At 62.6% G+C, this 24,235-nt stretch overlaps 4 protein-coding genes across 4 annotated transcripts; 2 read left to right on the forward strand and 2 right to left on the reverse strand.

Moving 5' to 3' along the window:
* The first annotated feature begins 1,293 nt into the window (after positions 1-1,293).
* Positions 1,294-8,015, forward strand: PAOX (polyamine oxidase). The gene is made up of 7 exons (XM_056106690.1): positions 1,294-1,500; positions 2,075-2,561; positions 3,584-3,783; positions 5,215-5,470; positions 6,170-6,282; positions 6,687-6,844; positions 7,766-8,015. The coding sequence occupies exons 1-7, from the start codon at positions 1,338-1,340 to the stop codon at positions 7,892-7,894; spliced, it is 1,506 nt and encodes a 501-aa protein (XP_055962665.1). The 5' UTR covers positions 1,294-1,337; the 3' UTR covers positions 7,895-8,015.
* Positions 8,016-9,492: 1,477 nt separating this feature from the next.
* MTG1 (mitochondrial ribosome associated GTPase 1) lies at positions 9,493-17,263 on the forward strand. Its single transcript, XM_056106691.1, has 11 exons — positions 9,493-9,648; positions 10,565-10,629; positions 12,637-12,741; positions 13,622-13,702; positions 13,933-13,989; positions 14,210-14,300; positions 14,925-14,986; positions 15,239-15,335; positions 15,479-15,560; positions 16,598-16,710; positions 16,826-17,263. Exons 1-11 carry the CDS (start codon positions 9,537-9,539, stop codon positions 16,933-16,935), a joined length of 975 nt encoding a protein of 324 aa, XP_055962666.1. The 5' UTR covers positions 9,493-9,536; the 3' UTR covers positions 16,936-17,263.
* A 1,735-nt stretch (positions 17,264-18,998) lies between these two features.
* SPRN (shadow of prion protein) lies at positions 18,999-19,446 on the reverse strand. The gene has a single exon (XM_056106694.1). It carries the CDS (start codon positions 19,435-19,437, stop codon positions 19,003-19,005), a length of 435 nt encoding a protein of 144 aa, XP_055962669.1. The 5' UTR covers positions 19,438-19,446; the 3' UTR covers positions 18,999-19,002.
* A 2,813-nt stretch (positions 19,447-22,259) lies between these two features.
* On the reverse strand, positions 22,260-23,195 carry LOC130015973 (olfactory receptor 226-like). The gene has a single exon (XM_056106714.1). The coding sequence runs from the start codon at positions 23,193-23,195 to the stop codon at positions 22,260-22,262; it is 936 nt and encodes a 311-aa protein (XP_055962689.1).
* Positions 23,196-24,235: the final 1,040 nt, after the last annotated feature.

Consider the following 24,235-nt stretch of genomic DNA (forward strand, 5'->3'; position numbering starts at 1 on the left):
AAAGGCAAACACCCTACCTGCTGTGCTATCGCTCCAGCCCCCAACAGGAGAATCTTTTAACATCATGCCAAACAACCTTTTCCAACTCAAGGAGATCTTTGTGTGCCTACTTTCTAACTCCTAATTTAATCCTGACACTTGGTAGACTGAAAATTTTCACCATGGAAATTGGAAGTGCTATAAATCATAGGTTTAGCTATTTTTCTTCTTCAGGGAGTGCATTATCAATTATGTTTTAGCACACCATCACTTTGAGTTATTAAAAAATTAAGATTAGAGTTAGAGAGAGAATACAGTGGGTAAGTCCTGTGCCTTGCATGTGGCCTACTCAGGTTCCATCATACCGTTCCTGGCACCCCACTAGAAATGTTCCTTGAGCACTGAACCAGGAGTTCAGCCAGGCACTGAACCGCTGTGCCCAGCCAGATGTTGCCCAAAGTCCAAAAAAAGAAAAAAATTAAGGTTAATGGATTATTTTTTTAACTTTTTAAAATTATTGTTATCATTTCTTTTTCTTTTTGGGTCACAGCCGGCGATGCACAGGGGTTCCTCCTGGAATTATCCCAGGCTCAGGGGACCCTGTGGAATCGAACCCGGTTCAGCCGGGTGCAAGGCAAACGCCCTCCCCACTGCGCTACTGCTCCAGCCGCTTTAACGTTACTTTGAAACGAATCACAGTAACAGTTGCAAACTTGTTAGCGATTGGGTTTCACTCATATAAGGCTCCAACACGTGTCACCATGCACGGTTCCTGGCAGCAGTGTCCCCAGCTGCCCCCGCCTCGCACCCCGGCCCGCAGACACCTTCCTCCTCTCTCGGGGAAGCGCGGGCGGGAGCAGGGGTCCGCAGAGCGCAGCGCCGTGCGGGCTTGGAAACCCGGAGCGAAGCGGCGACCCCTCCCGCGGGGTTCCGCGAGGGGCGGGCCGCTCGGGCCTCCGATCTCCGGTCGGTTCCGAGGTGTCCAGGGCCGCACCGGCACGGGCCACGCGGCCCCCGGCGAACCCGCACCTGCAGCGAGGCTCGCGGAGAGCGCACGCCCCCGGCCTCCGCGCGCACGGGGGTGCGCAGCCACGCACGCATAGGCCGGGGGTCCCGCGGCCCCCACGCTCGGACGCGCATCCCCGGGCCGCGGGGCCTGAGAAGCCGCGGCGGACGCGCCGTTTCCGAGGCTCCTCCGAGGCCGGCCCGGCTCGCCGGCCCCTACCCACCCTCGGCCCTCGGCCCCGCCGCGCCCTCCGCCCTCGGACCCGCCCCGCCCCGGCGCCCTCCGCCCTCGGACCCGCCCCGCCCCGGTGCCGGGCTGCGGCCGCTCGCGCCCGGGAGCGGCGGGACGCGCGATGTCGGCGAGCCGCGGCGGCCCGCGGGTGCTGGTGGTGGGCGGCGGCGTGGCCGGGCTGAGCGCGGCGCAGAGGCTCAGCGGCCACCCGGCCGGCCCGCGCGTGAGGGTCCTGGAGGCCACGGCGCGCGCCGGGGGCCGCATCCACTCGGAGCGCAGCTTCGGTAACCGCCTCTCCGGGGGCTGCTCCCGGGCCGGCCCCGCTGCCGGCCCCGGCCCCTCCGGGAACTCCCCGGCCCTCCCGGAGCCCTCCGGAATCCCTGCCGGGCCCCTCTCGGACCCCGGATGCTCCCCTCAACCCCTCCCGGAACTGCCCCAACCCATCCCGGAACCCTCCGGAACTCCTCCCGGAACCCCTGTTGGGACCCCTGCCGGGATCCCTCTCGGCCCCCCTCAGGATGCTTCCCCCAACCTCCTCCCGGAACCCTCCAGAACCCCTGCCGGGACCCCTCCCGGAGCCCCTTCCAGATACGCCCCCGTGCCCTGCCCTGCGTCCTGGGAGTGAACCCTGGCCCCACCCACTTGATCAGAGTCTTGCGTCCAGAGGACAGCTTTGCGCTCCTGTGTGTACACAGCTGCCCCTTCCAGCCTGTCTAGTGGCCCCTTCCTCCAGGCCATCCCTCCAGTGACCCCCGCCCCCCCTCGTGTCCTTCAGGCGGTTCTGTCCTGCCCTGCACATTGATGGCGCCACAGGGAACCAGTGGGGACAGGCCCTCACGGGGGTGTCCTGTCCCCCAGGTGGCGTGGTGGAGGTCGGGGCACACTGGATCCATGGGCCCTCCCAGGGCAACCCCATCTTCCAGCTGGCGGCCAAGTACGGGCTCTTGGGGGAGAGGGCGCTCTCGGAGGAGAACCAGCAAGTGGAGACCGGGGGCCATTTGGAACTGCCCTCCGTGACCTACACCAGCGCTGGGGGCACTGTGAGCTTTGAGCTGGTGGCCGAGATGGCCAGTCTGTTCTACAGCCTCATGGACCAGACCCGGCTATTCCTGCATGCCGCGGAGCCCCCAGCGCTCAGCGTGGGGGAGTTCCTCAGGACAGAGATCGCCCAGCGCGTGGCTGGCTGGACTGACAGCCCCGAGACCAGGAGGCTCAAACTGGCCGTGCTCAGCACCCTCTTCAACCTGGAGTGCTGTGTGAGTGGCACCCACAGCCTCGACCTGCTGGCCCTGACGCCCTTCGGGGAGTACACGGTGCTGCCAGGGCTGGACTGCACCTTCCCGAGGTGTGCCCCCCCCCCCCCCGCTGTGCCCTGTGCCCACTGCCGCCTCCCCATGTGTGCCCCTCCTGGTGCCCCCTCCCTGTGCTCCCCCATGTGTGCCTCCTCCCTGTGTGCCCCTCCTGGGGCCCCTCCCCCTGCATGCCTCTCCCTGTGTGTGCCTTTCCCCGTGCCCTGCCCCTTCCCCACGATCCCCATCCTTCCTGGGTCCCTCTTGTGCCTTCCTCAGTTGAAATCATCCTGAGGTGCTCAGGCTTTAGAAGATGACGTGGAGGGGCCTATGAGACCACGTGTGTTTCCTGTTCATCCACTTGGTTGGCATCTCCTGAGGGGTCTTGGCTCTGGGCTATGCCCAGAGGCGCTCAGCCCTCTGCGGGGATCCCCAGGTCCACCTGGCTGTGGGAGCCCAGGGCTGTGGCAGGGTAGGGGCCGGACTCCCCTGACCTTGTTCACCTGTATACGGAACTGGATTTTGTTTGCTTGGTTTTGCACTGTAGCACTGTCCTCCCGGTGTTCATCGATTTATTCGAGCGGGCCCAGTAACGTCTCCATTGTGAGACTTATTGTTATTGTGCTCAGCATATCGGATACATCACGGGGAGCCTGCCAGGCTTTGCCGTGCCGGCGAGATACTCTCGGTAGCTTGCCGGGCTCTCCGAGAGGGGCGGAGGAATTGAACCCGGCTCAGCCGGGCTGGCTGCGTGCAAGGCAAATGCCCTACCACAGTGTTATGTGAGTTATTGTTAAACTGGTTCAGCTTAGTTTTGCATGTTTGAGAAAATGAAAAATCTTGGGGCAGAGCGACAGCACAGTAGGTAGGGTGCTTGCTCTGTACGCAGCTGACACGAGTTCGATCCCTGTCACCCTATAGGTTCTATGCCTGAGCTTAGAGCTACTAGTAAGCCCTGAGCACTGCTTGGTGTGACTCCAGAACCACAGTGTGAAGCAGCCCCCCAACCCCTTCTGGCTGAGGCCTGAGCCCACCCAGCTCTCCTCTGACTTCTGCACCACCTGCCTCTGTCTCCCAGAGGCTTCCAGGGTATCACGGACCGCATGCTGGCCTCCTTGCCACCAGACACCGTGGTTTACAACAAGCCCGTGAAGACCATCCGCTGGAGAGGCTCCTTCCAGGACACCGCGTGCCCCGAGCAGCGCTTCCCCGTGCTGGTGGAGTGTGAGGACGGGGACACCTTTGCAGCTCATCACGTCCTGGTCACCGTGCCCCTGGGTAAGATGCTGGCTTCGGTGTGGGCCTGGACTCACTGCAGTTCATGGGCAGAACCACTCTGCTTCGGAGTGACTGCGGCTTGGGGAGCGTTGTGGGTGGGCCGCTGGGGGGGGGGGACAGGTCGGAGGTGGCTGAGGAAGGAGGCGGGTGTGCTGCCCTGTCAGGTGGGGCAGGAGGTTTATGGACGGTGGAGACTGCTCTCAGCTGTCCCACCTCTGTGCCCTGCACACTGACCCCCCAGCACCCTGCTGGACATGGCCTGGTCCACAGCCTCCATGTGTGAGTTCCACTGGACCTTGGATTGGAAGAGACCTGGAGTGCTGCCCCGGGTCCGAGTCCCTGGGAGTGGTTCCAGCTGTGTCCCCCTCAGGGGAGCCTTGTGCAGGGGCCAGTCTCCCCCACCTCTGCCCTGAGCTCAGGACCGTTTCCAGGTGCTGCCCCAGTGTCCGCTGCACTCCCGAGGGCCAGGCCAGTGCTGCCTGTCCGTGTGGCCAGAGACCCCACTGAGGGAAGGTCATGGTCATCCATTTCTGTTCCAGAGGTTCTCGGGGCTCTTAGAGCTCCTACATGGCTGTGTGGGGGGCACATGGGTATGGGGACAGATGGGTGGGGCAGGGTTGCCTCATGGACCCTCCCGAGTGCGCCTGGTTTGTGTGGGTCTGTTCCTCTTTCCTGGGTCTGACGTTCTCTGTGTCTGGCAGGAAATGTCCAAATGTGTTTTGCTCTAAATGTGCTTTCAACCCCTTGTTGTTGGACTTGGGTTGAACTTGCATTTTTGTCATGGACATTAATTTTTCGGGGACACGCTTGACAGTGCCCAGGGCTTACTCCTGGTTCTGTGTTCAGAGATCACACATGTCGGTGTTTGGGGGATTGAACAGTCAGGAATTGACCTGGGGTCAACTGTGTTGGAGGAAGTTGCCCTGTCCCTGTACTTTGTCTCCATGGAGCTAATTTAAAAAAAGAAAAGAGTTTGGCAGTGTTCAGGGTTCATTCCTGGCTCTGCGCTCAGGGATCAGTCCTAGCAGTGGGGGACCATGTGGGGTGCTGGGGATTGAACCCGGCTGACCGTGTGCAAGGCCAGTGCCCTCCTCACTGCACTATCTCTTCGGGCCACAGAGATTCACTTTTCTGGCTTCTGGATAAAGCTTATGCATTTTGCTGAGATCGAGAGGATGAGGGGTCTCACCCTTTCACACTTGGTGAGGGTGCAAGCTGCCCCAGCTGGCCTGGGCCCTGGGCCCATTGTCCACGCGCTATGGCTGGGTCCTCGTTGTTGGATTCGGGCCTGCAGTAGACCCCGAGTGGTGGTGTGGCCGGCAGGCCCTGCCCAGAGGTGAGCTCACCTCGGAGGGCCAGGACGACTCTGGCTCCAGTTCGGGGCCTCAGTTTGGGGGCTCTGTGGTGCAAGGGTCCCCCTGTGAATCGCAGGTTTCCTTAAGGAGCATCTGGACACCTTCTTTGAGCCGCCGCTGCCCCTGGAGAAGGCAGAAGCTGTCAGGAAAATGGGCTTTGGGACCAACAACAAAATCTTCCTGGACTTCGAGGAGCCCTTCTGGGAGCCCGACTGCGAGCAGATACAGGTGGTGTGGGACGGCACATCCCCCCTGGAGGCGGCCACAGGGCTGGAGCTGAAGGATGCCTGGGTCAGGAAGCTCATTGGCTTCGTGGTCCTGCCGCCTTTCGAGTGAGTACGACACAGCTGTGTCTCAGGGAGCCCCACGCACGCCGCGAGCACTGGTGCCCCTGGCACGTTGCCACTCATCCCGGGAGGACCTGCAGGGACTTGGAGGCCTCTTAGGGCCCTGTAGACTCCAGTGGGCCGTGCCTCACCCATCAGCCAGAGGACCGTGTCCCCGGAAGTGGATGCAGGCGACGGGAGTGTGGATGCTCTGAGTGCAGAGCGACTGCACAGGTCCATGGTGAGGGCTTGACAGTAAGACCCGGTGGGGTCGGAGCCTGTCTGTCCTCCGTGGTGCTGATGCTGAGAGCAGGGGTGGGATGGACTGATGTCCTGCAGATGAGGACAGGGCACTGCTGTCAGCCGGCAGGCGTACAGTTCACCAGGTCTCGGCACATCTCGGGACAAGGTGGCACGGGCTGGCCCGCACACCCACAGCCCGTCTGGTTGGCACTGAAACTAGAAGTCTGGACCTGTGGCCAGCGTGGGGTGGCGTGCTGGGGATGGTTCCCCGGCGCCTGTCAGCCATGCTCTCTCCAGCCCCCAAAGTGCTCCTTCACATTTTGCTGCCTGTGGCTGTGGGTGTGTGTCAGCCCATTAGTCCATTCAGACCTACTGGGCATCATGCGCTTTATTTTGGGGGCCATACCCAGCAGAGTCTCAGGGTTCCCCCCCATGCGGGTGCTCTTGGGACTCTCCCCTTAGGTCTGCCCATGTCCTCTGCGGTTTCATTGCCGGGCACGAGTCTGAATTCATGGAAACGCTGTCGGATGAGGAGGTGCTGCTGACTCTGACCCAGGTGTTGCGGCAGATGACAGGTACCGGCCTCCGCCCTGGACACGGAGCAGTGTCCCCCGACACAGAGTGTCCCCTGACGCAGTGTCCCCCTGAACTCAAGGCAGGGTCCCCACTCTGTGACAGCAAGCTCTCAGCAGCTCCTGCTTTCAGACTGAGTGGATTTCGTGCACACTGTCCTTACCACTGCTGGGACAAGCGTCCTCACGGAGCCTCACTGCCCCGTGTGGTCAGGAAATGCTGCTCACCCATGGGTGCTGCTCCGGGGTCTCTGCCTCCTCGGTGTTTCCGGTGGAGCCGCGTGGCTTAGTGGGAGCTCCTGTCGCTGCCGTGCTCTAGGCTGGCCCCAACTCTGCGGTCAGGCCCAGACTGGCAGCGCTGTGCAGGCCCCATCGCCTGCTGGCTGACACGGCATCTCTTGGCACAGGAAACCCGCAGCTGCCAGCACCTCGGGGCATCCTGCGGTCCCGGTGGCACAGTGCCCCCTACACCAGGGGCTCCTACAGCTATGTGGCCGTGGGCAGCACCGGGGATGACATTGACCTGCTGGCCCAGCCTCTTCTCGTGGACAGCAAAGACCCCCAGGTAGGGGCCTGCTGCAGAGCAGAACAGACTCGGGGTGCAGGGGTTCACTGCGGCTGGCTTCTTCCTGCCCCTAGGAAGACTGGGGAGACTCAGCCAGGTGGGGTGAGGCGGGGACGTGGCCTGAGGCCCTGGGCAGGTCTCAGACTGTCTGCAGATTCCTGAGCAGCCGCCCGGTGCCCACGTGAGCGTGGCCTGAGCCACGTCCTTGGTGCTTTAAGCTCCTCCTGGGCTCGAGTGGTCTCTGCCCAGGGTCAGCGGAGTTGTCTTCTCTGGAGGCTGGCTCTGGATGGGGTCAGTCTTCAGATGGCCTCTGTCTCTGTGTGGGCTCTGGCACCCGTCCCGGGTCCTCACTTTGTCCCCTCCTCAGGGCTCCTGGCCATGGGACAGTCTGAGTTGTGTTTCCTCTCTTTTCTGTTTTCTGGGATTTGTGTTGCTTGGACGTTGGATTTCTGGACAGTTCTCAAAATTTCTTACTTTTTTTTTTTTTGATTTTTGGGTCACACCTGACGATGCTCAGGGGTTACTCCTGGCTCATGCACTCAAGAACTCCTGACCGTGCTTCAGGGGACCATATGGGATGCTGGGGATTGAACCCAGGTCGGCCACGTGCAAGGCAGATGCCGTACCCGCTGTACTATCGCTCCAGCCCCCAAATCTCTTACTTTTAACCTAATTCAGTTTCATTTTGGGGGCACACCCAGCAGTGCTCATGGGCGTGGTGGTGAGGCCCAGAGGCCACATGATGTCGGGGCAGGCCCTGAGCACAGCCTGCTGAGTCTTTCCAGCCTGTTTCCTCATCTCTCTCCTGATTGCTGCCGCCGTGGCCAGTCACTGTGGCGTGGGCGGCGGGGGCCCCCTGGTGCGGGGCTTGTGTCCCCAACTCCCCTACGCCCAGCGCTGTCTGCCTCTGTTGTTGCTCAGGTGCTGTTCGCTGGGGAGGCCACTCACCGCACCTTCTATTCCACCACCCACGGCGCGCTGCTGTCCGGCTGGAGAGAAGCTGATCGGCTCGTGGCTCACTGGGGCGCCGGGGCAGGGCAGAAAACCTGAAGATCCCCAAAGACCCGAGCCCTTTGACTGGGCCTCCCAGCGAGGCTGACCTTCTCACAGCCTTGTGTCCTCCGTGTGAGCCTGGCCAGGGACCGCACTATTCCGGGGAACCCTCCTGTTTGGGCTGGGAGGGCGCGGCCTTCCTGAGAGCCTCATAAAGTGTTCCTCCGGGCCTGAGCCACGTCTCCTGCTCTGTGGGTGCAGCCTCTGTTCCTCGTGTTTCCCCGTGGGACCTTGTGCCCCCACCCTCCACATGACTTGGCCTTGCTTCTCTCCACATGGTTGCCGGGTATGCCCAGGTGCCCAGCATCGCTGCCTAGGCTCTCAGTTGTCCACGGGCAGTTGGGTACAGGGAAGGGCTACGGGCATCAGTCATGGGCTGCCACAGGGCTTCTGTGTGTGGCCTCCCTCTGGTGGTCAGGTGAGGTGGGTGAGCACAGTTAGGTGCCATGATTTCTCTGGCGGTATTGGGGTACACATGTGGTACCCTGGTGGTTAGTGCACATGGGGACCGCTTCACTCAGGGTAGTCTGACAGCAGAACTCAGATTTTTGTTTTTAAATTTTTATTAGTGAAATACCATGAGGTACAGTTGTAGATTTACAATTTTTTGTGCTTGGGTTCTATACAATGATCAAATACCCATCCCTCCACCAGTGCCCATTTTCCACCACCATGGATAATATCTCCCCCACCCCCATCCCCCCATCCCACCCTGCCTCTGTGGCAGGGCATTCCCTTTTGTTCTCTCTCTCCTTTTGGGTGTTGTGGTCTGCAAAAGAGGCATTGAGTGGCAAACATCTTCAGTCCATAGTCTGCTTTCGACATGCATCTCCCCTCCTGGGAGGATCCTCCAAACACCCTTTATTTGGTGCTCCCTTCTCTATCTGAGCTGCCCTTTCCCCTAGAATGCCCGGCTGGCCTCTAAGCTATGGAGTAATCCTCCTGGTGCTGATCTCAGCCATTCTAGAACTCAGATTTTTTTAATAGATAATATATATAATGGATTTATGGATTTATATATTTATATAAACACCAAGGGTTTTACACACACACACACACACACACACACACACACACATTTTATTTGGGGGTTCTGGGCCCGACCTGCCCACACTCCTGCTACTCCTAGCTCTGTGCTCAGGTCTTAGTCACTGTGCTTGGGGGACCATGAGTGGCGGCAGGGGTTGGAATGGGGCCAGCTGTGTGCAAGGCAAGGGTCGTGACCCCTGTGCTATTTCTGCTCCAGAACCAAGACTTTAAAACGAAAATGCGGGGGCACCTGTGGGCCTCGGGCTCCTGCAGGAGTGATCCTGTGCCGGGAGTAATCTCCACGCATCGCCGGACGTGGCCCCAAAACCAAAATTAAAAAAGGAGCGAGCAAGAAAACATCCCAAACCACCTCCCACCCGGGACCTGCGCTGTGGCCTGCGCTGACCCCGAGCCGCGCCGGTCCGAGGCCCGCGCCTGCCCCCTGCCGGCGGAGCCCTTCACTGCGCCCTCGCGCGGCCGCCGGAAGCCGATGCGCGCATGCGCGAGCCGCGGCGCGGAACGTCTGGCCGTCGCGGGGCCGCGGTCCGTCGGTCCGTCCGTCGGTCGGTCCGCCCGCCCGCCCGCCCGCCCGGCCTGTGGACGCGGCGCCATGGGGCCGAGCCTGCGCGCGCTGTGCGCTGCCGCCGGGGCCGCGTGGCGCCAGAGCTTCCCCCTGGGCGGCCGTGACGTGGCGCGCTGGTTCCCGGGACACATGGCCAAGGGTGAGGTCGGCCGGACGGGCCGGGGTCCAGCCCAGCGCCCCCGCCCCCCGGGGTGGCCCCTGCTGCGTGCGGCGGGTCCGGGCCTGCCTCGGAAACGCGCCCCGGCCCCTGCGGGGAGTGTCGCCCCCGGTGTGTCGGGACTGAGCCTCGCACCCGCCTGCAGCCCCGCGCGCCCCCCCTCCCCGGTACCCCGCACCCACCCGCAGCCCCGTGCGCCCCGCTCCCCGGTACCCCGCACCCACCCGCAGCCCCGTGCGCCCCTCCCCCCGTGTGCCCGCAGCCTCCGTGCACCTCAGCCCCCGTGCCCCCGCCCCTTAACCTTGCGCCCAAAGCCCCACATTTCCGTGTGCTCCCCTCCTAGCCTCAGTGCGCCCCTGCGCTCTGCAGGCCTGCCACCCCGCAGGGCCTACTGTGCGGGCAGTGCTGGTGGCCGATTCCAAGCCAGGCCCACCGTGGGAGCAATGCTGTGGTAGCAGTGGGCAAGGAGTGGAGGAAGGCCTGTGTTTCATGGCCAATGGGTGGAGCCGCAGGGGACGTCTGTGCTCAGGTCCGGGCAGGGCCGAGTGGGGACCAGGAGTCCTGTCCAGACCCGTGCAGAAAGGAGGCTCCCAGAACTTTGCTTTGCCGTGGTATTGCCCAGATGGACCCGGTGGCCAATGGCTGCCCAGCACTGCCTGTGTTAGGTGTTGGCCGAGGGCCAGCCTTACCCTGCGTGCACATGCTTGGGAGGGGATGCACTTACCTGGGCCTCCACTCGGACTGCCCCCTCGGAGGCCTGTGGCAGCTGCTGTGCACCTCTTTGCTTCAGGTTTTAGCCCAGCGGGGCTGCTGAACTCAGGGGGGCTTGTGCCTCTGCCCGGGCTGAGTCCCTGTACCTCTCAGGTGACCCTGGCTTTGGGCCACTTCTGTTTCTCAGGGTTGAAGAAGATGCAGAGCAGCCTGAAGCTGGTGGACTGCATCCTGGAGGTCCACGATGCCCGGATATCCTTTCTTGCCTGTGAAGATGCCCAGAAAGCAGTGCTCGGCTCTGTGCTGGTTTCTGGCACAGGGCCTCTTAGAGCCCTGCGAGTCTTCTCAGTGCAGAGTGGTTGGGACTGGTTCGAGAGTGAGGGTCTTCTGGACTGTGCCCAAGGACCAGGACTAGCAGAGTCTCGCCACTGAGGGCGAGTGGGTCTTCCAGCCTCTCCCATGCCTTGGCTGGAGGCTTTTTGCCGGTGACTGTTGTGACGCCCCATGGTCTTATGGAGCATCCTTGCCACCCTCTGGTTTTACAGGGAGCACTGGGACCCGACTCTAGCCCCATTCCTGCCTGCCGGCTGCCGAGTCACACAGCCCTTTACAAGCCTTCTGTGACAGACCTGCAGTCTGGGTGCCTGGATCTGGGGGGCGGTCTCTGCGGCAGTGAGCTTCCCCTGCAGTGCCATAGTAGCCCCAGGTGGCAGGGGAGCACTGAGGTCTGGGCAGACCCTGCGTGGTGCAGGGGTCTCTTCTTGGCCAGACAGGCTGGGTCTGGCCTAGTTCTGTTAGCGCTCAGACTTTGGCATTTAAAGCTGGGGTCTCTCGGCCATAACGGCACCTGGCCCCATGCAAGCTCTCGGTCAGGGCAGGAGTCAGGGCCTTGTGGCCTCTGGGCTCCCTGGGAATGCCTGCTTGGGAGGGGGGTGAAAGCTCCTGCCTTTTGGTGAGAGTAGAGGGGTCCTCCATGAGTTGGGGGTGACCGTGCACCCCCAGAATGTAAGTAGCGTTGTTAGCCAGTGGTGAGTTAATGACTTTCTCAGTTTGGGTTGCACCTGGCAGTGCTTGGGGGCTGTTCCTGCTCTCTGGGGACTGCGGTGCTGAGGCTGGGACAGGGCCTCCTGCCACAGAGCCTCGAGTATCTCTCCGTCTTGCTGTTTTGCCTCCCGATGGGGTTTCCGCCCGGTCTCAGGCACGGAGAGGCGAGATGGGACCTTAGCCATGATTTTTTGTGTTTTTGGGGGCCACACATGGTGGTTTCAGGGGTTACTTCTGACTGCACTCGGAATCACTCCTGATATTTCGGGGGAGTGGGGTGTCGGGGATTAGACCCAGGTTGGCTATGTGCAAGGCACATGCTATCCCTGCCATGGCGTTGCTCCACATTGTCATCCTGCTCTTGTGCCTGAGCTCTGTGCTTTTTTTCGTTTCTTTTTCTTTTTTGGGTCACACCCAGCGATGCTCAGGGGTTACTCCTGGCTCTGCACTCAGGAATTACCCCTGGCAGTGCCCTGGGAACCATATGGGATGCTGGGAATCGAACCCAGGTCATCCGCGTGCAAGGCAAACGCCCTACCCGCTGTGCTATCGCTCCAGCCCTGTGTTCTTGTGAGATGATGGTTGCAGTGAGCGTGGCCACAGGCCCAGGGTGGAGGTTGTGGGACCATTCTCACCTTGTTGGCGGCTTGCTGGAGCCCCTGCAGCCGCCGCCCAGTTTCTTTCCTGTAGATTGAACAGGTCTAGTGCTGGCCATTGTCCTGAGCTGGTGTGTCTCCTGTGGTGATGTTCAGCGTGGGGGGACTTGGCTGTCGTCTGCCTTCTTGCCTGGTGCTCAGCACCGTAGGAGTTGAGTGGTGCAGGCTTCTGAGGGAGACGTGCCACTGACGCAGTCTCTGCTGTGGGGGTGGGACCCGGCCATCTGCATGCAGAGTAGGCCTTTGGGCAGCCCCTGGAGGCAGGGGTAGGGGGGTCCTTGCAGGACTTGGGGCGCTGGGAGGCTTCGCTGCTTCTCTTGCAGCCCAGGAGGCGTGTCTGGTTCAGAAGCCCGAGTTTTGTGTTCACTGCCCAGGCTGGTCTGAGCAGCCTCCTGCGGGTAGCCGTGTCCTCCATGGCCAGGCACAGCTGGGCCTGGTGCCATGGGGTGGCGTGTGGCTGTGAAAGGCTCCTCTCTGCCAGTTTCCTCCTGGGTGAGAGAGGAAACCGCTTGGTTGGCTGGGAGAGTGCTCAAGGAATTATTGGCCTTAATTTTGCCACATTCCCCTTTCTGGCCGAAACCCTCTATTTCAGGAAACCCTTGGACTCAAGCCTCACCTGCTCATCCTCAACAAAATGGACTTGGCCGACCTTGGGGAACAGCAGGTAAAGGGCACCCTGTGCCGTGGGCGGGACCCTTCTTTCTGTGGGCGCATCTGTGGCCCACCCTCTGGAGCTCCCTCGGCTGTGTGGGCATCGGAGACAGCGCTATCCCCACCCGGCCCCAGAGCCCAGCTGGCCAAGGCTCCCACATCTCTGGGCCAAGGAGAAGGTTTTGTCCCTGAGGAGCTTCCATGTTTCCCAGGGAAGTACCAGAACTGAACTAGGAGCTTCCTGTTCTCAGAGCCTGGCAGGAGGCCTGCGCCCGACACCCTCCCCACGCCAGGCCCGCGCCCGACACCTTCTCTGTGCCCCAGCCCTATCATTCCAACGTGGAGAGTACTCACGACCTCTGGGGTCAGAGTTTGGGGTCTCAGCCGCCCTGAGTTGAGACTCGTGTGGCAGTGATGGTTCTGGTTCCTCTGTGGTCCACCTGACTCCCCTCTCAGGTGCTTGGGGCCTGGGAGAGTGTGGGTCAGCCCTCGGGGCGTGGCATCCTCTGGGTCCTGTTGCTGTGTCTGTCATCTGTGCCATCCCAGCAGGCAGCTGAGCTGGTGGCTGCTGCTCACTCAGTTCTGTCCAGTGCTGGGCACCAGCAAGCCACACAGTGCTGGTTTAAGAACGCCGATCTCGCCTGTGATGGAGGCCAGGGAGCTTTTGCCCAGTTTTGCTTGCCGAGGGGTTGCACTGACTTGGTGGCCCCTCTCTGTGCGCGACTGGCCCTGCCTCTGTTCGCAGAGTGGCAGTGTGCGGCCTGCACGCGGCCAGCAGGGGTGGTATGGCCGCAGGCCTGGAGCCAGCTACTGGGCTGGAGCCCCTCCAGGCAGCTGTGCCCAGATGCCCGCCCCTTCCTGAGCCCCAGAGTGCGATGTCCACTCTCTTCCAGAAAATTCTGCAGCACTTAGAAGGACAGGGCGTGAGAAATGTCATCTTCACCAACTGTTTGAAGGACGAGAATGTCCAGCAGGTGGGTGCTTCTCGCCCCCCCCCCCCCCGACAGCCCTGCACACTGCGAGAGAGCAGGAGGGAGTCCCACCCTGCACGTGGGCCTGCACCCGGGTGGCCCCGAGTGCTGGTTGGTCTGTAGTGCAAGCGTGTGCGTGGGCGAGATGCCCGCTGTCGTAGGGCACGTTGCGTAGCACTGCTCTGGGGAACCTGCCCGGCTGAGCGCCCCAGCATGGCCTGTGCGTGTTGCAGGTCATCCCGAGGGTCATGGAGCTGGTCGGGAGCAGCTGCCGCTATCACCGAGGTGAGGTAGGTGGGCCTGGTGCAGCTGTGGGGCAGGGATGGGTCCTTAGAGCCTTTGCACGGCAGTGGACCTGGTGCCCTTGGCGGCGTGACTGACCCAGAACCACTCGGGCCTCGAGCAGGAGTGATGGCCGTGGCTCTCACGGCTGGAAGGAGGGGCTGTTGCCGTGACTCTCCTCGGTCCTCCCCTAAGCTGGCCCAACCCCGACCCTGCCTGTTTCTGCAGAGCCTGGAGTACTGCCTCATGGTCATTGGCGTGCCCAACGTGGGCAAGTCCTCCCTCATCAACTCCCTCCGGAGGCAGCACCTGAGGAGAGGTATGGCCATCACTGCACCTCCCACTGCCCCTGCTCAGAGTCCGTGAGCGTGTGTCCACGCCACACCCATTCCATGACCCCACTGCCCTCTGTTCAGGGCCTGCCAGCTGGCGGTACCTGGCGAAGCACCGCCCCAGGGCTCCCTCCAGCCCTGACTTGGGTTCCTTGCTCGCCCTTAAGGGCTGTCCGCTGGCTTTGCACCGCCTTGCGGGTGCCTTGAGCACACGCCATGAGCCACTGAACTCCCTCTTGGCGCTTGTGGTGGCCACCATGAGTGCGAGTGGGCCTGGCTCCATCTTCCTGTGGGCCCAAGCCCCATGCACGGCTGCTGCATCAGCACTGGGCACCAGGTGGCGCTGAGAGCTCAGACGAGCGCGTCACTGGCCTTTTCCATGGGTTTGGGGCCACCCCCGCTGTGCTCAGGGGTCACTCCTGGCCGGCCCAGGCAGACGCTGAGTTGCAGGGGGTGGGTGGTGGGTGCTCAGAGGGAGCCCAGCAGCCGGGCACTTTCTTGGGTGCGGGGCCGAGTGGCAGAGCCTGCACCTAGCATGGTGTCGGTGACACCGGGTGGGGGTCCCGTGGCCAGCACAGCCGCTGTTCCTCTTCATCCTTCCTGTCCCACAGGGAAAGCCACCCGGGTGGGCGCTGAGCCTGGGATCACCAGAGCCGTGTTGTCCCGGATTCAGGTAGGGCCTTGCCGCAGGGATCCAGGGCTCTGACGGCGTGGGAGGGGGTGAGGTTGACCCCTGGATTCCACCCAGTCACTGGCCGCGGGCCACATGCAGACAGGGAACTGAGGCCGTGTCTAGTCACCCTGGGCATGGCGGGGCTCTGGGGCTGCAAGAAGGGCATCTGGCCCTGCAGAGGGAGGGTCTGGGGGGCTGCCCGCACGCCTGCCTTGGGCTGGCTGAACGGCACCTCTGGCACTCTGCACGCAGGTCTGTGAGCGGCCACCGATGTTCCTGCTCGACACCCCTGGGGTGCTGGCCCCCCAGATCGCCAGTGTGGAGACAGGCCTGAAGCTGGCCCTGTGCGGTGAGCGTCCAGGCCCCACGCAGGCCCACCCCTGCTCTCAGTCACAGCTGTGCAGACGCACGGGAAGGCACCAGTGCGGTGCTGTGGTGGTCAGCAGCTGGGCCCTGGCCTTGGGGCACTGCTCACCTCACTGCTCTGTCCAGGGACCGTGCTGGACCACCTGGTGGGGGAGGAGACGCTGGCCGACTACTTGCTCTTTACCCTCAACAGACACCAGCTCTTCGGGTGAGTGGCCGCAGGGCAGTGGGGGGACAGTGGGCCCAGGTCACACTGACCCCGAGTGGCCCCCAACCAGGCCCCGTGGAGCTGCTGGTCTGGGAGGGGCTGACAGAGGAACGTGGTCCCGTCACGCCCAGGTCTGTGCTTTGTTGCTGCCTGCTGCCCCTGCCCCGTCCCGGTGGGCTTGGCTGTGGCTTCCAGTCGGGGGGGTGGGGGTTGTGTCCTCAGCCACGTCTGCCCGTCCGTGGCACTGGCCGTGCTCCCAGCCTGAGACACAGCTGTGGCACCCTCAGGGCCCGGCTGTCGGGGACACCATGTGCTGGGTGTGTGGCATGTGCGCTGACTTCCGGCTGTCCCTCGTCTTCTCTCCTTGGATCCTGTGTCCGGAGATGGTGTCTATGTGTGTGATTGCGCTGATGTGTGTCTTTGTGTGTCAGTGCTGATGTATGTGAGTGCTCACATGTGTCTGTGCTGATGTGTGTGTCTCTGTCTGTGCTGGTGTGTCTGCTGGTGTGTGTCTGTGCTGGTGTGTGTGCCTGTGTGTCCCCTCTCCGTTGGTGGGCTGAATCTCGGTGTGACTGGATGCGGCCCTTCCTCGTGTGCCCTCAGGGTTTGCCGCTGGCCCCGCAGCCCCTCGAGCACAGGCCCCTTGTCACTGCGCGCTTTCTCCTGCGTCCTGTGCGGCCTCTGCAGGCTGCTTGCTGGACGCTGTGTGCTGACTCTCTTGTCTGCTCATTGAGTTCACCTGGCTTCTGGCGTTGTTCTTCATTGAATCTACAGGAAGTGTCCCTTGGCACCTGTAATCCCCAGGGAAATGTCCTTTGAGTCTCTTGGGGACAGTTTCTGTGAAGTTTCCTTTTCCTGGAGCTGTTGCTCTGGCACACCTGAGCGGGGCCACCACCCCGCAGAGCGGCTGTGGCTGCCTGCACCCGGGCTGGCCCCGTAGGAGGGGAGGAAACCCCCTGCCCAGCTAGGGCCATGCAGGGACCCCCTCCCTGCTCAGAATCACCTGCGGGCTGAGTGGACATGGTGGGTGTTCGCAGGTACGTCCAGCACTACGGTTTGGACGAGGCCTCTGACGATGTGGCCAGTGTACTAAAGCAGGTGGCCATGCGGCTAGGGAAGACCCGGAAGGTGAAGGTGCTGACTGGCACAGGTGAGGTGGCCTGGCCCCGGGGGATGGGCGGAGGGTGTTCTGCCACCCCCCAGGACCTCCAGGCACCACTGCAGCCTCCCCTCCCGTGATCATCATCACCCCACCTGTCTCCTAGGGGACGTGAGTGTCGTCCAGCCCAACTACACAGCTGCCGCCCGTGACTTCCTCCGTGCCTTTCGCTGTGGGCTGCTGGGTCCCATGATGCTGGATCGGGACGTCCTCTAGCGCCTGTGTGGACGACAGACCTGTATTGGGGACGGAGCCAGCCCATGAGATCTGACTGGGTCTACGGGGACTGACCTGGCCCTGGCCAGCAGCTGGGCCTCATGCAGTGGCATCCCAGGTCTCTGAGCCGACTAAGCCGGCCCTAACCCTCCGTAGCATTCATGTTCTAGGCATGGGTTCTGGGAAGTGTCTGGCATCGTAGCCTGACCACGGGGGCCGAGTCCGGATGTCCTGTGGAGATGGGCCCCCTTGTGCAGGGACCCCTGAAGCAGCCTTGCAGGCAGACGCCTGGTCTCTGACTTGACTTTAATTAAAGGTCCATGTCTGGTCTTGGCCCTGGTGTATGCAGTGTCCCTGCCCCTCACAGATACATGGGGACACCGAGGTCTTCTCTGGTCACCAGCAGAATGTTTATTTCAACACCAGGAAAACGTGCACAGTTCTGGACACTGTCCTGGCCCCAGCCATGTGGGGACTGGGTCAGGGCTCACAGTTGTGGTCACTGGAGGCCAGGTGGCCTTCCTTCATCTGAGTGCCCAGCAGATATGGTCACAGAGGGCCACGGACCCAGGGCCCAGTGTTCCTGCTTATTGGCCAGAGAAAATCTTTTGTTGTTTTTTGGGGTCATACCGCAGAGGTGCTCAGGTCTTACTCCTGGCTCTGTGCTCAGAATAGTTCCTGGCGACCTCGGGGGACCATATGGGATGCTGGAGATTGAACCTGGATTTGCAAGCAAGGCAAGCGCCCTACCCACGTGCTATCTAGCCACAGGGGAGGCCTTGTCGGCATGCCCCCACCCCTCCCGGATCCTCCCCTTGCTGCCCTGTCTGGGTCTGACCTACTCCTGTGGCACCCCATGCCACCCTGGCGTGTTCTGCACTTACCCTCCCAAGTCTTTCCACTGCTGCCAAAACCTGGTGGGGTGGGACCTATCAAGGGCCGCACCTGCCCGGCTTGACAGGTGGGGAGGTGGCACCGGATGCCAGGTGCCGTGGCCACTGCATAAGCATGCCCCACGCTGCAGGCCTGGTCCTGCTGCAGCTCTGTTGTGGCGTCAGGAGGCCGAGATCTGGGTCCAGAGAGCAGCGATGGAGATGGTCCAGCTGCTGCTGGGACTGGGTGTGAGGCCAGGGTGGCCGCGACCTGAGAGGCCCCACCCCTGGTGGCCTTTATGGTCGGGAGCTCTGAGGGCCTGGCAGTGTGAGTGAGGGGCTGCAGGAGGTGTGTCCTGTGCCTATTGCCCCCTGTGGACAGTGTGCTGGTTCCTGGTCCCCTATCTTGAGCCAGGGGCAACGGGGGCAGGCCCTGCTGAGCACCAGAGGGCGGCCAGAGGAGCTGGAGGCCTGACCTTGGGACAGGTGGCATGTGGGAGGGGCAGCCCCCTGAGCCCTGCCGAGCTGAGGGAGGAGGTTGGGGATGTGGCCGGAGCCCAGGGCCAGCCCTCTGGGTGGGGATCCTCAGAGCAAAGCCAGCCTTGCTGATCGTCAGCTGAGCTTTTTCTGCGGGCAGTGCCTGCCTCAGCCCTGCTTCAGGACCTCTGCTGGGCAGTGGTGGCCTGTGATCTGAGCCTTCCTCCTTCCCCGGAGCCTCGGCCTCTGAGGGGCAGCACTGTGAGAACACTGAGCCACGGGATGGCCGTCCCTGGGCTCTGCAGGGGCCTGCTGGCTGCTGTCCTGAGAGCCTGGGCTGGACCCGGACAGCAGGGTCGGGAAGGCCTGGGCTGGAACCGTGTGTGGCCTCTCACGCCGCCTGGGGTCCTGGGAACTGTGCAGTGGCCTGTTCAAGTCAGGACGGAATGTGCAGTGGCTCCAGGTGGCACCAGAGGAGGGGATGAGGCTGCTGGCAGGACCACCAAGGGCCACAGCGAGTCCCTGGAGCCACTTGTGTCTCTTCGGCCGGGGGACAGCTGGGTGTCCTCCGCCCCAGCGAGCCCGGCCAACGTGGGCAAGTCGTGAGGCCAGATGGGTGCATCGGAGCCGGTCTGAGTGCTGGGCAGGTGCCTCCAGGGAAGACCCCGGTCCTGGGTCTGGCTGGCGCCGGCCACCTGCCGTGGGCCGAGTTGAGGGGCTAGAGGCCTCGCAGTGCCAGGGCCCCCAGCACGCTGCCCAGCAGCAGGCAGAGGCGCGGCCCGGTGGGCGGCCTGGCGCCCGAGATCAGCACCAGGTAGCTGTACACGGTCCCGTTCCCGTCAGGGCCGGCGTCCGCGTCCTGCAGGCCCCGCGCGCCGGGGTCCGGGGCCCGCCTCCAGGCCCCGCCGGCCGCCAGCCCGGCAGCGGCCCCCGCCGCCCCCGCGGCCGCCCCCGCCGCCGCCAGGCGCGCCGAGGAGCCCGAGAAGCGGGGCGCGGGCCGGACACGCACGCGCGAGGCGCCCCGCGCGCCCCCGCGCAGCCCGCCCCGGGCGCTGCCCCGCGCCCCGCCACGGCCGCCCTTGGCCGCACCGTTGTCGCAGAGGAAGGCGGCCACCAGCAGCAGGGCCCAGCACGCGGCCGCCGTCCAGTTCATGCTCAGGGACCTGCGGGCAGGGACAAGGGGCACAAGGGGCTCATTTTGGAGGGCAGGTGGGGGCAGGGCGGGGCCGGCGGCAGGTGGGGGGCCGGGCGGGGACAGCGGCAGGTGCGGGTGGGGGGCCGGGCGGGGACAGCGGCAGGGCGGGACACGGCGGGGTTCGGACCGTGCCTGGGTCCAGGCCGAGGTTCCGGCGACCCTCCTGGCCGGGAAGAGGAGGGGGAATGCGCTGGGGTGCGCGTGACGGGCTCAGCCCGCGCGGAAAGACCCTCCCAGGTCCGCGGGCTGGGCGGGTGGCGCGTGGGAAGAGTCTCGGCAGCCCCGACAGGCCGCGCGCGCCCGGGGGGCCGAGCCGGGTCCGGCCTGGGTGCGGGTCCGCTCGCGCCCACCCTCGCCCGCGCCCCCGCCCGCCGCGTGCGGCCTTACCCGCTCGGGCCTCGGTGGAGCCGCGGTCGCGCGTCGCTGCAGCCGGGCGAGCGGGAGTCTCGGTGCGCCGGGACCCGGGAGCCGCTGCGCGGAGCCTCCGCCCTAGGACGGGGGCGGAGCTCGTCCCCCACCCCAGATGGAGCCAGGGAGGAGGTGGGGCCGCGCCCAGCCGGCGGCTCCGGCCTCCTCCTCGCTGGGGCGCGCAGGCCGGCCCCAGACCCCCATCCTCAGGCGCGTCCACCGCGCGCACAGGGACCCCTAAACTAGGTCTGAGGACCGGGTGTGTGGGTCTCTGGGGGTCACCAGCCTATCAGCCCCAAGGCTGAGAGCTCCTAGATCTGCCACCTTTCTGGGAGCCAAGTCAGGGTTCTTTCCTTTCTGGGTGACTGCCCAGGAAGCCACCTGTGCACCCCTGGGGAGGGTCCCTCCAGGGCATGGGCCAGAGGCGCTGGCCCTGCGGGTATTGGAGGGGCAGCTGCCAAGGAGATGCCCACCTTGATGGAGACCCGGAAACTGGGCGGCAGAAGAGGGAGGCCATGCTCTGGCTGACGCATGGAGAATGAGCAGACTAAGAACTGTCCAAAAGCCGTGAGTAGGGCCAGAGTACAGTGGGGAGGGTGTGCACCTTGCATGCAGCTCACCCAGGTTCCATTCCCCACATCCCCTATGGGATGCCAGGAGTAATTCCTGAGTATCTCTGGGTGTGACCCCAGAAGAAAAAAAAAGAGCACGAGTTATAGTACAGGGGGGATGGCACTTGACTTGCATGCAATCCCTTGACTTGACTTGCGTGTTCAATCCCCAGGCCTCCCGTAAGGTCCCCTGAGCACCACCAGGAATGATCCCTGAGTGCAGAGTCAAGAGTAACCCCTGGGCACTGCTGGGTGTGGCCCCAAAACAAACAAGAAGTGTGAGTAAACAGGAGAACTGAATGATCAGGTGAAGGTGGCAGTGATGGATGGAGAGAAAGATTGAGGCAGATGCAGTGTTCAGAGAAACACTGACGGATAATCTTAGGAACGCTGACATGAGGAAGTCAGTCATGATTCCTGGAAGCAACACAAACTCAAGGCCGCAGAGCAGAGAGTGTGCCGTGGGGACCAAACAGTCTTCACAGTCTTCACACTTTCATATGTCTCCTAATCAGAGAAAGAGCAGACAGGCGCTGCTTCTCACCAGCAACAGGGGTAGCTGGCAATGCACCTGTGTGGCCTGCTGTGAGTGTCACCGAGCTGACCACAGACAGGGAGAGCTTGACCGCAGACTGGCCACAGCACTGGTGAAAGAGATTATGCAGTGCCAGCAGAAATGCGACTGGCGCCAAGCATTGTCTCAAATAAAGGCGCAATAAGCTTTAAAAACGGAGATAAAAGGGGCTGGAGAGGGCGTTTGCCTTGCACATGGTTGACCTTGAGTTCTATCCCCAGCATCCCCAATGGTTCCCTGAGCCACACCAGGAGTGACCCCTGAGTGCAGAGCCAGGAGTTAGCCCTGAACAGAGTTGGGTGTGGCTGAAAAACAAAACAAAACGAATAAAAATAGAGGCAAACAAACAACAACAAAAAGGCAAACCTTAATGGAGAAAAAGACAAAATGAAAATAACAAAACGTCAGATTTACCAGAATAATAAAACAAGGCTCATACGCACATGAACACACCACACTCACACACATGTGCACACGCACATAACCTCAATGACATAACCTCACAATATGAAAAGCCCAATTGTAAGTGACGATTTCCAGTGCGGAATCAGCGCACACGCGCCTGCTGTTCCCCAGGCGTTCCCCAGCGCGGGCACACGGTCCGCCTGGCAGAGCACATGGCTGGGGGAGGGTGCCTGAAGGCAGGAGCGATGCGACGGGCCACTTTCACCACCACAGTGGCTGGCGAGAGCTGAAGGGCTCCCTCAGCCGCGTTTCTGTGCCAAGGAAGAAGAAAAGGCACAAAGTCAGGGATCTGTTACTGGACCCACTGAGTTTTAAGATCGAGTCTTTCCTCTTTTTGAGGCGAGCTGCCACGTGTGTGGTCCATGGATGACCTTGGGTTTGCTCAGGATCCACAACTGATGTGAAGGGGACCAGCTGGTGGGCGTACGGGTGGGCGCACAGATTTCCGGGATGGGAGTGGGGCTGCTCCTTGCCCTGAGATGGGATAGGCAGGTCCTAGGTAGCAGGAGAGTTGGTGGAGAGTCACCTCTGTGAGCTGGAGTGGTCTTTTCTGGCCAGGGTCCTGTTGGCCATAGAGGGCAGCCAGACTGGCGCCTCATGTGCTCAGATGCCCCTGTGGCCCCTTGGAGCTTCCTTCTGAGAAAGGTGGGCCTGTCTGCATGGAGGTGGTGGTGGGTGAGTGAAGAATGTGGAAGCCCTCTCCCCCAGGCCCAAGCGGGTGCTCAAAAGGTGCGGGGGACCCGGAAGAGTTTCTCCAGAGCCCCCTTGATGTCTCGGTTCCTCAAGCAGTAGATGATGGGGTTGAGCAGTGGAGTAATGACTGAGTAGATCACGGACACGAGCTTGTTGAGGTCAAAGGAGCTGATGGCACGCGGGCGGGCGTACATGAAGATGGTGGTGGTGTAGAAGATGGCCACCACAGCCAGGTGGGAGGCGCAGGTGGACAAGGCCTTCTGGCGGCCAGTACTCCCCGGGACCCTCAGCACTGTGGCCAGAATGCAGGCGTAGGAAACTACGGACACCAACAACGAGGTTGCGAGCACTGCGAGGGCTGCTGCAAAGTCCAGCAGCTCGATGGTGGTGGTGTCGGAGCAGGAGAGCTGCAGCAGAGGAGAGATGTCACAGAAGAAGTGATTGAGGACGTTGGGGCCACAGAAGCTGAGCTGAGAGATGAGTGCAATGGACACAAAGGAAGCCAGGAAGCCCCCCAGCCAGGCACAGAGAGCCAGCTGCAGGCAGAGCGTGGAGTCCATGATGGCTGGGTAGTGCAGTGGGCGGCAGATGGCCAGGTATCTGTCGCAGGCCATGGTGGACAGGAGGAAGCACTCCGAGGAGCCGAGCGAGAGGAAGAGGAAGAGCTGAGTGAGGCATCCAGAGAAGGAGATGGTCCTGTCCCACGTCAGGAGGCTGGCCAGCAGCTTGGGGACAGTGACAGTGGTGTAGAGGGTCTCCAGGACAGACAGGTTGGCCAGGAAGAAGTACATGGGCGTGTGCAGCTGACGACTGGCTTTCACTGCCACCACGACCAGCAGGTTCTCCAGGACAGTCCCCACGTAGATGGCGAGGAACGAGCCAAACAGCAGTCCCCGGAGGTGGTCCAGCTCTGGGAAGCCCAACAGGATGAACTCGGCCACCACCCCCTTGGTCTTGTTGCCCATGGCCCTCCCGTGGGGACGTGGGGTGGCTGGGGGCAGAAGAGAACCTGGGCGGGTAGACAGGGAGGTGCGTGATGGGCATCCATGGGAGCACCTGCCCACCTGGTCGGACTTCCCCGCGCCCACGTACGCCCCACGCTCCCATCCGCTCACATACCCCCCACACTCCCATAGTCCTCGCAGACGCCCATGTTCCTGCATCCTCTCACGTACTCCCATGCTCCGTACTCCCAGTCTCTCCCACATACTCGCCGTGCCTTCATGTGCCCCAATGCCCTGTTCTCCCACACACTCCCCCTACCCCCATCTGCTCCAGCGCCCACACTCCCTTCTACTCACCTGCTCCCACACTCCCCGTGTCCCCCGACTCCTCTGTACTCCACAGCCCACATGCCCATACTTCGGTGCTCCCACACCCCCTACACTTCTCAAGTTCCCATACTCCCCCTTGTACTCCCGTGCGCTCCACACTCCCGTATACTCGCGGACTGCCACGCTCCCGCCCTTTTTCTTCCATACTCGCATGCTCTCCCATTTCCTCTGCTCCCCTCTCCTTGCTCCCACACCCGGCTCTGTCCAGCAGCTAGGCAGGGGCGGTCTCTGAGCCAGAGCAAGGGGAGGGTCTGCAGAGGAGGGGCTCAGCAGGCCTGGCTTTTGTGTCTCTAGCTTCCCACATTCCCGCGGGTTCTCAGGGGTCGGGAGTGAGAGGCGGAGGGAGGCCACCCCACCACTGATGTTCCAGAAGCCCTCACCTGCTCTTCTCTATTTTCTGTATTAGCTGCGGGGCTGAGTGGCGGCTGCTGCCAGCTCACCAGGAAGGAGAGGGGGACTTGGGAGCCCCGAGGTGGTGTGGGAGCGCAGGTCTTTGGAGACCCCCAGCCTGGGAGGGTCTTGCAGGAGGCCGCTCCTGTGGGGTGCCAACGAACGGCAGGACCTGTCAGTGGCGCTCCTAGGTGGGTGGGGCCGGCTTGGCCTGGGCTGAGCGGAGGACCGTAACCCCGGCACCCTGGGTACTGCCTTGGTAGCCTTGTCCGGACACAGAC

The sequence above is a fragment of the Sorex fumeus genome, unplaced genomic scaffold (assembly GCF_029834395.1).
Source record: "Sorex fumeus unplaced genomic scaffold, SorFum_2.1 ptg000142l, whole genome shotgun sequence".
Taxonomy (NCBI): domain Eukaryota; kingdom Metazoa; phylum Chordata; class Mammalia; order Eulipotyphla; family Soricidae; genus Sorex; species Sorex fumeus.